Source organism: Mastacembelus armatus, chromosome 6 (assembly GCF_900324485.2).
Source record: "Mastacembelus armatus chromosome 6, fMasArm1.2, whole genome shotgun sequence".
NCBI classification, from domain to species: Eukaryota; Metazoa; Chordata; class Actinopteri; order Synbranchiformes; family Mastacembelidae; genus Mastacembelus; species Mastacembelus armatus.
The window spans coordinates 10,874,039-10,888,349 of NC_046638.1; the positions used below are offsets into that span (position 1 = coordinate 10,874,039).

At 38.5% G+C, this 14,311-nt stretch overlaps 2 protein-coding genes across 2 annotated transcripts in view; both read left to right on the top strand.

Annotated features, from left to right (window-relative positions):
* sema4ba (sema domain, immunoglobulin domain (Ig), transmembrane domain (TM) and short cytoplasmic domain, (semaphorin) 4Ba) overlaps positions 1-4,608 on the top strand; it is a 35,741-nt gene extending 31,133 nt beyond the window's left edge. Inside the window, exons 12-15 of the mRNA XM_026311663.1 lie at positions 91-206; positions 646-803; positions 940-1,031; positions 1,216-4,608. Coding sequence (XP_026167448.1) covers positions 91-206; positions 646-803; positions 940-1,031; positions 1,216-1,988 — 1,139 coding nt within the window. The 3' untranslated portion in view covers positions 1,989-4,608. The remainder of the gene's footprint in view (positions 1-90; positions 207-645; positions 804-939; positions 1,032-1,215) is intronic.
* A 304-nt stretch (positions 4,609-4,912) lies between these two features.
* On the top strand, positions 4,913-13,873 carry rasef2 (RAS and EF-hand domain containing 2). Its single transcript, XM_026311641.1, has 18 exons — positions 4,913-4,921; positions 5,223-5,541; positions 6,881-7,033; positions 7,906-7,996; positions 8,321-8,416; positions 10,317-10,394; positions 10,495-10,610; positions 10,736-10,804; positions 11,443-11,524; positions 11,654-11,724; positions 11,827-12,016; positions 12,106-12,207; positions 12,770-12,914; positions 12,996-13,077; positions 13,185-13,299; positions 13,393-13,506; positions 13,615-13,691; positions 13,771-13,873. Exons 2-18 carry the CDS (start codon positions 5,231-5,233, stop codon positions 13,871-13,873), a joined length of 1,995 nt encoding a protein of 664 aa, XP_026167426.1. The 5' UTR covers positions 4,913-4,921; positions 5,223-5,230.
* Positions 13,874-14,311: the final 438 nt, after the last annotated feature.

Here is a 14,311-nt window from a genome sequence, read left to right on the forward strand (position 1 = left end):
CCCACTAAAAGCAAACCCATCATCCCCTTTGTATCACCTTGTGTTGTCCACAGCCTTCAGGAACTTTATGTCATTTCATATCTTTTCTAGATGATGGGAGACTTCATAAAGCTATTAACATCAACAGCAAGATGCACATCATTGAGGAGATGGTGCTCTTCCCTGACTCCCATCCTGTGCAGCACATGGAGCTGGACACTGAAAAGGTACAGTATAGTGAAGAGCTGAGACAGAACACAAGTCCAGTTTGTTTTATAGAGCCTTGTCCTGGTGTGAAAGAATAACAAGCTCAGTAAATGTTTTTATTGGCAGTTTAGAGATTCTATGATCCATGAAGAGTCACAGCCTCGAGCGGACCTCATGTTTAATGAGCTAATTACATGCAACTTTCTCTCGGGGGATCTGCAAACAGCTGGGGTTTTAACAGCTGCAATTGTGACACTTTCTGAATCTTTCCATGTCTTTGCGTTTTGAATTCTACTTCAGGCCATAGAAACTCCTATTAAACTGGTATATAGAAAAAGCTAACTGTGGTGTATTTAGATCAGGGTCAGATGAGAATGATTCTGGATGAAAATAGTAACCCAGTAACTTTATTTGGGGCATTTCTTTCTTTTCCTCTGCTTTGTCATCTCTCTTCCACAGGGTCAGCTTTATGTTTCCTCATTCTCTGAACTGGTGGAGGTCCCAGTAGCTAACTGCACTAATTATCAGAGCTGCGGGGAATGCATCCTCTCCAGGGATCCTTACTGTGCCTGGAACGGGAAGCAGTGTGTGGATATCAGACAGGCTTCAACAAGGAAGTATGTATTCCTTTGCACAATAATCTACAAATATTTTTGCAGAGAAAGCTTTTAGAGAGACATTTCCATGATGTGTAAAATTGTTACGAGTCCGCATTTGAAAATCACACTTTCTGATTAAATGTATGTATTTCAGTGCCTGGCAACAGGATGTAGATGAAGCAGACACATCAGCTATTTGCAACAAAACAGCGCCAAGTCCACGGTTTCCTAAACCTCCACCTACACGTACGTGAACTCCTCTTCTCTAGAGTATCATAGATTTAGCATGCAACCTATATTATTCCAGATTTTGTACTTGAATTTGAGTCTTCATTACAAATATAATCATTGTCATAGTATTATTACTATGAATTCTGCATCAGATACAGCTTATTTTATTATCTGACTATCTATTTTTGTCTTTCTCCAGGAATGTCATCATGTCAGGTGATCATTATCCCAGCCAACACTTTCAAAGTACTGCCTTGCAAACTGCGCTCTAATTTGGCTGAGAGGAGGTGGGAGTTCAGTGAGAGTGCAGGTCATTTCCATTACCCCAGTCCAGAGGGGGGGCTGGTAGTGGTAGCTCAAGCTGACAAGCAGGAAAACTATGAGTGCTGGTCAGTGGAGGAAGGCTTCAGACAGCTGCTGGCAAACTACTGTGTAAGGGGTGAGGCCAAGCAGGAGAGCACCACCCTGACAGGCCGTTCACGTACGCCGCAGATCTCCCAGGAGGAGTTTATCATACTGCCAGGGGAGGCCCGCTCGCCGCAGATCATCACTAAGACCTACTGGAACGAGCTGATTGTGGTGTGTGCCCTCTTGGCGTTTTCCCTGGTGGTCTTCTCTTTATTTGTGATTTATAGGAACCGTGACCACATGAAGTCCATGCTCAAGGAGGGAGAGTGTCCCAACATGCAGCAGAAGAAGCCCAGAATAGTGGGGAAACCGGCTGAGAACTTGCCGCTCAATGGAAACACAGTTACAGCATCAGTATCAGACCACAAGGGCTACCAGACCCTTAATGACAACTACATATGCAGCACTCCACCACACGAGTGCTCATCGCCCGACAACAGCAAGAGCTTCTCGGAGTCAGATAAGAGGCCTTTGAACTTTAAAGAGAGCCACGTAGAAATTTCTCCCACATGCCCAAGGCCACGGGTCAGACTGGGCTCTGAGATTAAGGACTCCATAGTGTGAGGTCAGATTCATGTCATGTGGAGCACCTCATTTAAACTGAAAGGAGTGCACTTGTTGAGAAAGACAAAATTCATAAAATCCGAGGAACATCAGACTCTTCTTGGAGAGACTTTTCATTAAAGAGATTTTGCACTTTGTCTTTTTTGTTCGGTCCCTGTGGTTCATGTTCATTTCAATAAGTTCTTCTCTCACTCCTCCTTATTCAAGTGCATTCAAAAGAACACGAAAGACGATCCAGTTTGCCTTCAGACTTTTGAAGCTTTCACATACAGCTCACGGGAATGTAACAAATGTAGAGTTGGCATCTCAACCATAATTCAGTGAACTTCATTGCATTACCACTCATTCCGTCCATGTTATTCACTGGTGATGCTTTGAAAGGCAGAGTGATAGTCAAACATGTTCTCCCGAAAAGCAGACACTGTCTGCTGATTTATTTTCATTCTGTCATCTGGTAAAAGCCTACCCTTTGCTGAGGCTATGCACTATGTACTGTACTGTAGCAAAGTAAGCACTCATACCAGAATATACACTAACAAGTTCGTGGCAGACAAGAAATGAAAAAAAAAAAAAAAATCCTGTCACAATTTCTTAGTAGGTAGTAAGTATTCACACAAGAATACTTATTGTTTAGGCTATAATAAAACATTGAAATGCAGCAAGAATTGAGAAAACAAGAGTTCATATTCAGTTATATACAAATTGACACACAAGCAGTCACCTCAGTGGAAATGTAGACATTCTCACCACCTCAATCACTACAAACCAAAAACAAAGATTATGTAATCATAAATGAAAACATGTTTTTAAGCATAGGTATTATTAGTGAATACAAATATTCCTCTGTAAAAACCTGACTTTCGACACAGTTTTCTTTCAACAAAAGGGTAAACATGCTCATTCTAGGTATTATCATGCTGTTCTTCATGAGATAGGCAGTCTATGCAAAGTAAATAATGTGAAGTGGGGTAAACACCATGAAAACCTCACCTCGAGACTGAGTAAGCACAAAGGTGTTGGCGCTGTTAATTACTTTAGGAGCAGCGGCACTGCAAATACTCACCCACACACACACACTTGCTCTTATTATGCTAACTGTAAGTATGCAAGAGACTTTAGCCATTTTGGTGTATTTTAGGAAAGGGGATTATGAAATTATGAAAGGCTGGCATTACGAAAACAAGAGATGAGGGTCCAATACAATATGTATATCTGTAGTTATTACTTTATCTCAACATGATAAATTATAAGTATATATCATGATTTTATGGCCAAATGGTTCTTTCACAGAGCAACATTTAGTCATCACAGTTACACTATTCCTAAAAGGAAATAATGATAAATGCTTAAATTCTAAACCTATTCATAGTCTGATTTAAATAACACACAACTGTATAGCCTCAACTTTGATATACACATGAATTGATGAGTGTTTATGAATGGAAAGATATGCCCTCTGCTTGCTTAAATGGTTTTAAAGGCAACCATAAAAGCAATAACTCGTTCTCATCCAGTAATAAACATAGGATTTGTGCATTTTAATTCTCTTGATTATGCCTATCCAGAAGATAATTAATTACAAACCATATGATCCATCTAATTTTTGAGGCAGATATCAATAGAAGTTGAAACCATTTTTCATGTCATACAATATTACTGAAGACTTAGTGTGGCTCCAGTATTGTAAGGTGGCCAACAAAATTTAAAAGGCATACTGGTTGACTGAGAAAGCATTGGATTTGCACATGATGTTGAAAAGCCTTAGTACAATACAGGTTACAGATTTGATAACAAATCTGCTTTAGGGGGAAATTGATAATGACTTGTGAAACAATAATCAAGAGATGTGCCTCTTGGGACAATAAACAAACCAGGTAGTAGTGCTATAGAGTCAGATGCTACATTGCAGGTGTGACAGGATTGGCCATGCTCAGAAACAAGGGTGAAAATGTTGAATACATGTAATTTAATACTGTCAGCTTTGTACAGTATGTGCTCATGAGGCGTTTTTTTTTTGTTTTGTTTTGTTTTGTTTTGTTGCGTGGCTTAAACCTCTGTCAGGGATAAACATTTGTATTTTTAAATTGTAGCACACAGATAACCACTGGCTGATTTTGAAATATTAAATTATAGATAAGCATTAGTATTATGTTTCAGTTCTTGTAAATGGCGCTGCAAATGGGATTTCAAAGACTGGTGCGCTATAATCAATCATGCAATATGAACAATTCATGCTTTGACTGTTACTAAAAACATAAAGAAATGGCAGCTTTTGGTGAAGTGGCTGTCATAAGAACAATATTACATTTGCTAAATGCAGAATAAATATAAGGGGCAGTGATTTGGTAAAATATGTGCAGGGACTGAACATGCTTTTTTCTAAAAAAAAAAAAGACTAAACTATTAGAGCCACAGTGAAAGTATTGTTGTCTGCTGTCTCTTAATGAACCACTATAGTCAGGCCTTCTATTTGTGACAGTACAAGTTGCTTCAATTCTTGTCAACATGTATTGTAAGTAAAGAGTTTTCTTATGTAAAATGTAAAATTGTTTTGTAAATTCAGCTGCCAATGTAAAATATTGTGAATTTTTTTTGTATAATAAATACATCACTAGTTTTTTTTTGTATTGTATATAAAAGCACTTTATTTTAATTTTTCAAATAAAGATTCAATTGATTTTTTTTTATTTGAATAGCTCATAATTATATCAATTTATTATATCATTCTTCACATTCTTTTTTGTTTGTTTTTTTTTCCTATTTATGTCAGTAACTGCTTGGCCACAGTGTCAAATAGAAGTTTTAATAGTACTTTTCCCAGGTCCATTCTCATAGGGTGGAGTAAGAAACACTCTCTGCAAACTCGGGGAAACAAAGAGGAGTGTCTGATACAAATCACACATGCACAACACACACCTGAAAGACAAACAGAGGTAGGCACTTGCGTATCTGTTCTATTGCTATTGCGTTAGTTAGTTAGAGCTCCACCGCGCGCCATGCTTCACACCTGTACGGTGATGAAGCTGTGTAATGATCAAGTTAGGTTGGGGTCCATTCATTTTAATCACACCCGCCTACATTGAGATCTGGGCCAATGGGCGCCTCTTTAACGTGAGGGTTTAATTGAAGCTCAATACAAACTTTTGTGACCGACGCGCAGCTTTAAGTTAGTTCGGGAGAGAAGCTGAGTTACATTTTAACTTGACTTTTTATATTCTTTGTATGTGTTTTTAGTCGTAAGTATGGACCGACCCAGCCTTCGGAGACTATTTTCTGTTTGTGATGTGAACAAGTCCGGTAAGATTGAATACGAGGACTTCACAGTTGTCTGTCGTGAACTTAACGTCCCGGAAAGCCAGATCCGAACGCTGTTCGACAGGTTCGACGCGGACGAAGACGGATACATCGACTACAGCAAGTTTTCCTCCAAGTTTGAGGAAGTTTCACAGACTATAGACTTGGCGTCTTTCGTCGCTGGACCAGCACAAAACCAAGACTGCCCCGGGGCAGAGTTTGTGGACAGAGTAGATGCGGAGTCTCTCCTGTCAGAAAGGTAAGAAACAAACATCCGGCTGCCCAGTCGGTGTTAACCAGGATTTAGCTAACGTTACTGCTAACTGTTAACGCTACCTAACGCCAAACGTTAACGGCTGCGCTGGAAACCTCAATCCTTGGTCGTTTTTCTTCATTTCATTACCTGAAACACGGATTAATTACTTTATTTTCACTTTCTCATCACAGTCCTGGTGACTCGTAAAGGCTGACACAGAAGTAACGAGAACGTTACACATAAACGCCTAATTTAATAAGAAGTGTTCTGCCCGTCCACACAGGTAACTAACAAGTTAGCTAGCTACAGGTGTGAAACCTAAAGGTAGCCAGCTAATTTTAGGACAGCACTTTTTAAAATTACATGTAGCCTACATTTATTATCTTTAGCACTCTTTTCTAAACGGCCAGTCATCAGAGAAACGGAATTAACTAATGTTAATACATCCGAATGATAAAACTCAAGGTCCCCTTACTGGCCTTTTTCCCTGAGCTTTCAGTCCCATCCCACTGCCTGACTCAATTAGTTCTTGTCACGAGCCGTAATTATGTGCGACATCTCCATGACAACTGAGCCGACTTTATTACTTGATGAAGACCGTAAGATGAAAGTGAAAGGCCTGGGAAAGACTTATGAATTATTTTTAAATTTTATTTTAGTTTCTATCAAACTACTGTGTCAGAGCGGTGTTTAACTACCTATAAATGGGGTGGAGTAAGTACTTAAAAATTTCCGACTGCTATAATATCACAGTATAATTCAACGGTACCAGTACAGCGTTCAAAATGACTCCAAAGTAAAAATCTCTAACTTTTAATGAAAATTGGATGAATTATTAGTTTATATTTAGTTGTGGTTAGTGCTCCTAATAAAATGGCAATTTAAGTAAATAGGTCATCTGTGTCAACTAGGCGTTTTATTTTGGAAGAGGTTACAGATAGCCACGTCATCTATAAAATTACAAAAAATGAACAAAACATTTATCAAGCTGCTATAGATCTTAAAGTTGAGTGTGAGTGGGGATAAGTACATTTTTTATATTGGTAAATCTTTGTGGGGGTACTTTGTGCTGTTAAAGCTATAAATAATCATCCTTTGCAGCATTTAAAGTCATCATATTGTTGCTTCTGTACAAGTAGACTATCTCCCAAGTTTGGTGATTTTTAACATAATTCTTTAACATATTACCAAATTTTGTCAGAGCATACTGCTTCCATTATGGAGGCATTTATGCATTAATCTTTTATTTACTTACTTTCATAATGTTATGTAACAAAGAGATTTAGGAGAATGGCACTGACCTGTTCATTGCTGGTAGTGAGTATTTGTTCTCCTCACATAGTCTCAGGGAGCAGCTGGCTGATCTGTACCAGACCATTCACTCCTCTGCAAACATGACTCTACTGCAGCAGTATGAGGAAATCACACGCTCTCTGATCAGTCAAAGCCTGGATAACAGACTGGAGTGTGAACAACTCGAAACCAGTTTAAAGAGGTAAGGACAAATGCTGGGGTTTTTGCTCTGCTGGGTCTTTCAAGCTTGTTGTTGATGGGTCATTATAAAAGCTGTAGTCCACCGCCATGCTCTTTGTCTTCAGTACCCAGTTGTCCTGCTGAGTTGATAATAATGTCCTAAATAATGCAAAGGTTTTGCCTAAATAAGAACTAACCAACAAGAGGTGAGATGCAGGTGAGGTGAAATATATATATATATATATATATATATATATATATATAATTTTTTTTTTTTTTTTTTTTTTTGTTAAATAGTAGTTACTGGCAAGCTGAACAACAGGGATTGTATGGGTTATACTCAGTGCAGGTTGTATTGGAAAAACCTTACAAAGTCCTTTGATAATTTCCTTTTAAATCTGAGGTAATCTCTCACATAGTACCTTTGAATCAACTATTGAATTTCAGTCTTACACACGTGTCTAAGCGCTTACTGTGGCTCAGTAACTGCATGGCATGAGAAAGGTGACATTCCTCATGCAAGGAAGTAGGAAATATGCCATTCTCGTAATCCTTCAATGAATTTTTTCCCATTTATTTATTTGTTGTTTAAGCAGGCCATTGAAGTTTTGATGTCAAATTAAAACTAAAATAAAACTTGTAATATATTATTGAGAGATTGCATGGTTTTAGTGCAGACGTACAGTATAATGTCTGAAAAGAGCGGAGCAGTCACAACTGCAGTACTCTATGTTCGAAGTCAACTCAGTCAGGTGGAAATGAGCTATGGAGGTGAATGCAGCCTTTTTTTTCCCCCTTGATGTATTAATCTCTTGGACTAGTTGGAGAATTCACATTGATTCAGCAGACCTGAGCTTGCCAGCAAAACCTTGAACATACTGTTCTGTTTAATAGAGTTGAGGAGATGAATAACAGTCAGCTGGCAGAACTTGAGGATGATATACAGCAACAACTTGCCAGAACAGAAGAGAAAGTGAGAGATGAGGTGAGTGAAATATCTGCAGGATTTACAGTGGACTTTTGGTCTTGTGATATGTTAAAATGTGTTTAGTAAATGTCTCAAACCAGATGAATTGGCTTTAATCAATAAATGGTGCACAAAGAAACAGACTAGAATAAAGTTTTTTTTCATAATAAAGCGAACATTTTAACACATTTGATTCTTGTGAGGTACCTGCATATTTGTGGTGCAGTAAACAGCAGTTGGTTATATGTCCCTTCACAAAGAGCCTCTGTAAAGCCAAATGAAAGCCCCTCTTTAAAACCAGTGGTGGCAAGCACCTCTAACTGTTTTGGTGTTATGTTGCAGGAGCGTAAGAAAATGGAGGGAATTATGGCTGCCATGCAAAGGAAGCATGAGAATGAGGTTGCAGACCTGCACGCAAATGTTGAAAGATTGTTAAAGGTAGGTTTCAGCACTAAACATGCATTTACTTTATTCTTCTATGGTAAACAGATTGTGTGAGGGTTAGTGTACAGGGTTAGTGTTTCTTACAGCATGAAAGAAAGTACTGTACTAGAAGCAGAACACAAAAGCTCCAGTATGTGCAGCTCTGTCTTAATTACTAGCAAACCCCACGGTACCAGTTAGACAAAGGGCTTTTCACTTTGATATTTTCCACATTTTTAGGTGATATGTCAAAAAGCACCTTTAAATCCCTGCTAAGACAAAAATATTGCTTCCACATATAGTATATCTACAGGACCTAGATGAAGAGGAGGACTGGTCATTCATTGCAGTCAACTGCATTGCAAATTTGCCTCTGGTGACCTCTTGTGATTAAATTATGCTTCACCACTCACATTAGATATTGCAGAAAAGTTGACTACACAGTGAGAATATTCCAATGGAATATACTGGGGAAAAAATGTGAAAAACAACATTGGAAACAAAGATTAAAATCTGTCACAATGCAGAGATAAACAATAAGAGAAACTTGCGTCAGTTGTTTTTGGGGGACTTGTGATTTTATGCTTTCCACTGTATAGTGTTAAAAGTATGCCATCAAAGACATTTGCATTCATAGTATAACTCCATTACCTGCACTAAAATGCATCCAAGATGGTCTGATCATAAATTGACAGCTCTAGTGTAACTACGGGGGCTAACTTATTCCAGGGCAGTGCCTTAAAGTGCAGTCGGTCAGAAATGAGCCCCACACTCATTTAATGAAGAACAGGGGAAGAGATACTTGCTGTTTGCTTCCAGTCATGAATTTGCCTCACCTCATTAATTTTCAAACTCTAGCCATGCTGGTCCCCACTGTTTATGCTTTCAATCCAGCTACATGTGTTTCCTGTCCTGCCTGATTATCTGCCAGAACACAGTGCACTTTTATAGTTGCTTTTTCTTATTAATATATTCTGGAGTTGATTGCATGGCATGTACCTGCAGTAGCTACACAGTGGAGAGCAGCATGACTAATGGGTGAACAAAGTATCTGTATACACAAATGTATCTTTGTGTTACAGCCACAGTAGGTACCTATCCAGCAGGTTAAAAACTGCAATTTTGATTGGATCTCTCAGGCAGCCGGTGTTTTCACAAATTTCCAAATGGTGACAGATGATGGTTACTGAAAATGAAGACTGTCGAGCAACATAGAGAGGTTCAGTGATCTGAATTAAAGAATGAAAAATGCAATTACTCTTGATTGCATGGCAGTAGTCTCTAGTCTCCTATTCATTACAGACATTAAGCAAACCTTCCCATTGTCTGCATATGTCAGAGGAAATAAAACAACTTAAATGCAATAACTTTGTGTGTAATTGGAGCCCTGATAACATATGACTCACCTGTATCATATTGTGTTTCAGTGGTGCTATAAACAGGTGCAACCTAATGCTGCTACACCTCAAGCAGGTTCCCACTACACCACATTTCAACCAACAGAGAAATGTTTAATGATACCAGTCTTTGAGGGTGAAATATGCAGTGCCAAAGATTGAGCTTGGTCAATCCAAATGACACATTGCCTCAAATGTGTATCAGTATGGAAATAATTTCCCTCAAATTACATGCAGAGCATACTCCATGTCTGTATGTTTCAGAAATGTGGAAGCTGTTACTTTTTTCTACCTCTAGATGGAGCTAGATTGATAAAGTAGCTGGTTCAATGTACAGGCTAATATTAGTTTATTGCCAAAAATCTGTTTATTATAGAGCACTGACAAGTACATTTTTTAACTTGTAACAATTTTCACTTCACTTTTGATCATAATTTTTAATGCAGTATTAAAACGTATTACCCCATCACCATCTAAACTTGTTTAACAAAGTACTTGTGTACATGTCTATTCTCAAGAGCCAAGAGGACTCTGAATTCAACCATTCAAAGGAGGAGGTGGTCAGACTGAACAGACAAATCAGTGATCTCTCTCAGGTACTGTGAGCCATATTGACTGTTTTTAGTTTAGTTTAGTTTAATACTTACTTTTTGGTTTTAGAGAATTGCCCCATTTATTCAGTTAATCTCATAACAGGAAAATGAGCAGCTGAGGACATCCTTGCTGCAAGCACAGACAAACATCTCCATTTTGCACTCAGAGCTGGACAAGCTGAAGAACATGTATGCAGATCAGAAAGCTCAACATGAAAGGTGAGGCAGTGTTGGAAAGCCAAGCCCCCCTCATGTATGACGCACACAAAATGTGACCTTGCTTCCAGTATATAGCTACATCTGTTTTTTTTTTTGTTTTTTTTTTTTTGTTTGTTTTTTTACAGAGAAACAGATGATTTGAAGAGGATGGTTATGGAATATCAGTCATACTCCAGTCAGATTCAGCTCCTCCAGTAAGTGTGTCTTAGATTTGATAAAGCTGTCTAGTGGAGAGTTTTATTCTTGGTGCGATAATCAGGAATGCATGGATGGGTATGTTTCAAGCAAACAAACAGATTTGTTAGGTAAAATGTCAAGTGTTTCAGAAAAAGCGGTTAATTACCATCCTTTGTTGTCCACTGTTGCATATTATATGTGCAGTTTAGTGGAAGCAGAAATTTTAAACTATGTGAACCACACGAGGGGGAGGGGACTTCAGTGCACTGTGGTCCTCGGGCAGTCTAGGCCAATAGCAGCATAACTAAGGGATGGTTCAGGCCAGCCCTAACTATACGCTTTGTCAAAAAGGAAGGTTTTAACTCTAGCCTTAGAAGTACAGTGTACATGTTTTATAATTTATAAAAAATGGCCTCATACAGTATCTCTGTACAACTACTTTGTTATAGTTTATTAGATGTTTAAATAGTGCTTATAAATGCCAAATAAAAAGCCAAATAGGCCTATGTCAGAATTTATTTTTCTATAATTTGTGAGAACTGTGAACTGCCAAAAAACTTGTTTCCACACAACTGTTGCTTGAAAATAAACCAGCAGTATTTGCAGTATTTACAGTACAAGCATGTGACCATGTGTTGTATTTCTTTAAACACAGGGAAATGAATAAAAAGCTGTACGACAGTAATGACGGGCTGCGCTCTGCGTTAGCCAGTGAAGCTGTTGCAGCTAAAAGGAGGGTATGTATGTTGTTTGCTGATGTCACCTTTCTTTATACCCATTGGTAGATGCTGACAATAAAGAGTTGTGTAGTGCAAGTGTTTTTAACAAAAAACTTAACTCCCTGACATTTCTAATCTGTTCAACAGCTGTCTCCCCAAAACGTCATCCCAGCTCGCAGGATGAAGCCCCTCCGACAGAGCACATTCAACCACAGCAGGTATTTTTCTTTTTTCAGACAAACCTCTGTGACTCTGCAGATTGATCTCTGAATTAAATTGTCACAGCTAAAACCAGTATTTGTGTCTGTGCTTTGGTGCAGCTTAGAGCAGGATTGCAGCAAAACAGCTTATTCTGATGTGGCCACCTGGGCTGATATGTACCTGGATAGTGGTGTCTCTTTGCCAATGGACACAGCTGAGAGCACAGGCAGTGATTATGACAGTGATGACAGTAGTAGCTCGGTGGAAACTGTGCACCACAGTTACTCCGATGTCCCATCGGATGTCGAGGTTGGAACACATATGAGCATCACATAATGCCAATATGAGCTCAGCTGAGTCTCAGGACTTTCTAATGGTATTTTCTTTGTCTCCAACAGATATCGGAAGTAAAATCTGAAGCTGCGGTGTCAGTGACTCCTAGCAGAGCGAGTTCCATTGCATCATCCCTACGAAGACGTTTGTCGGCTTTTTCCACAAAGGTAAAATGGTCTAGCTTTTTAATACAATTCCATAAATGCACATTTAATGATTTTCAGGACATGTTTAGTTCTGTACAGATATAATTTCCAAACTTAAACTCTCACCCTACATTGACACTTTGGAGACTCAGGAACATAAGTAGGCTAATTTCTATTCTACCTGTGGCCAGGAGTGATCCAGTGCACCCACCAATTTGAGCTTTGGGTGTATCCCTGAGTTGAACTCTCACAATGCCTACATTCACAATGCCCTCATACACAATGATGAGGTGGCACACACACAAGCTGTTTTTCATAATAATGTGAACATACCTTTTAATTTTATTAGGATATAGCTATTGTTTTAACAGCATGTAACTTACCATTACAGTGTGGAGCAGCAAACTACACATTGAAGTACAGTTACCTTGCCTTAAATTGGAAAATAATTTTACAGTCTCAACAGTTTTTTTTTTTTTTTTTTTTTTTTTTTTTTTTTGATAAATTAATATTGATAGTTTTTTTTTTTTTTTTTTTTTTAAATCATAAAATTGGGTGATGTTATCTTGTTCTATTTATGCAGCCATCAGAAGCAGACATACAAGAAACTGAGGAACCAGTGCCAATGTACCGTCTGGTTTTGGCTGGAGACGCAGGAGCTGGGAAGTCTAGTTTCTTACTGAGACTGACACTCAATGAGTTCAGAGGAGACATTCAAACAACACTGGGTGAGTGGCACAGCAAAAACTCCACTTTTAAGAAAACACTGATGCATCCTTCATTTCACATTGCAGTGTTTTGGTTCACAGGTGTTGATTTCCAGGTGAAGAGGATGCTAGTGGATGGAGAGAAGACAAGTCTACAGATCTGGGACACAGCTGGACAGGAGAGGTAGCAGCAACAGGAATAATAATAAAAACATGTCAACATGTTCTTTTTTTTCTTTTTTTTTTTATTGAATAGAAAATACTGTGGACTAAAAATAGTTTTCACTTTAGGTTCCGTAGTATTGCCAGGTCCTACTTTCGTAAGGCTCATGGAGTCCTGTTGCTCTATGACGTTACTTCAGAAAGCAGCTTCCTTAACATCAGAGCATGGGTGGATCAGATTCAGGTAATTGTGAAAATGGTCACTGATACATATTGATTGTAAAATATTGTTTTTTGCAGGGGGGGTAATTTGTCAGTGTGCTTTGTTTTTATGCAGGATTCAACAGAAGAGAAAATCCCAATGTGTGTTATTGGAAACAAGGTGGACCTTCGAGAGCAGCTTGGAGAGGGAGGCTGCGTGAGCAGTTTGCACGGAGAGAAGTTGGCCAAGGTGTGTATGTTTTCATTCTGTCAGATGAAAGAATGTTTATAGACGCCTAGCCTCCCAGATGTTTAAATAAACTGACCGCACTCAGATTTGTCTGCACTTCACTTACAGGCATACGGTGCCTTGTTCTGTGAAACAAGTGCCAAAGAGGGAACCAACGTTGTTGAAGCTGTGCTTCATCTAGCAAGGTAGGAGGCCACATAGTTTGGGTTTAAGGTGTTTTTCCTCCACAAAGCATAGCAACATGCCTTTTTCCATCTTCCACAGAGAAGTAAAGAAAAATGTCAGACTGAGACGGCAATCAGATTCTCAGGTCAGACTGAATCAGATTAACCCAAAGAAGACACTTAACAGCTGCTGCGGACTGTAGACGACTGACATTAGTTGATAAAATGGAGCAATGGACACAAAGTGATTTTTATTTCATGATGAGGAACATAATTTTCTTACGTCTTGAGCTTTGCAATATTTAACATGTTATGCTCTGATCAAAATGAAGCTTTCTACTGCTGGAAAATTGCACATGTACAAATACACATGACATTACATAATCTAATCATACTTATGTTTTTCTTAGGTTTTGTATTTATGTGATGTAACTTTATGAAATAAAATGTCAGTTCAGATTCAACTTAAATTTTAATGGTTTAAATGTTTTTAAAGGTTTTGTCAGATGGAACATGTCATTTTGATTTAATGCACTTTTTTTCCTTTTGAAACCAAACTTCTGGGTTCAGAGGTATTTGGTTCTTGATAAAGGAGAGTACATCTTCTTATACATTATTTTTAAACATCAGTGTAAGTTGTT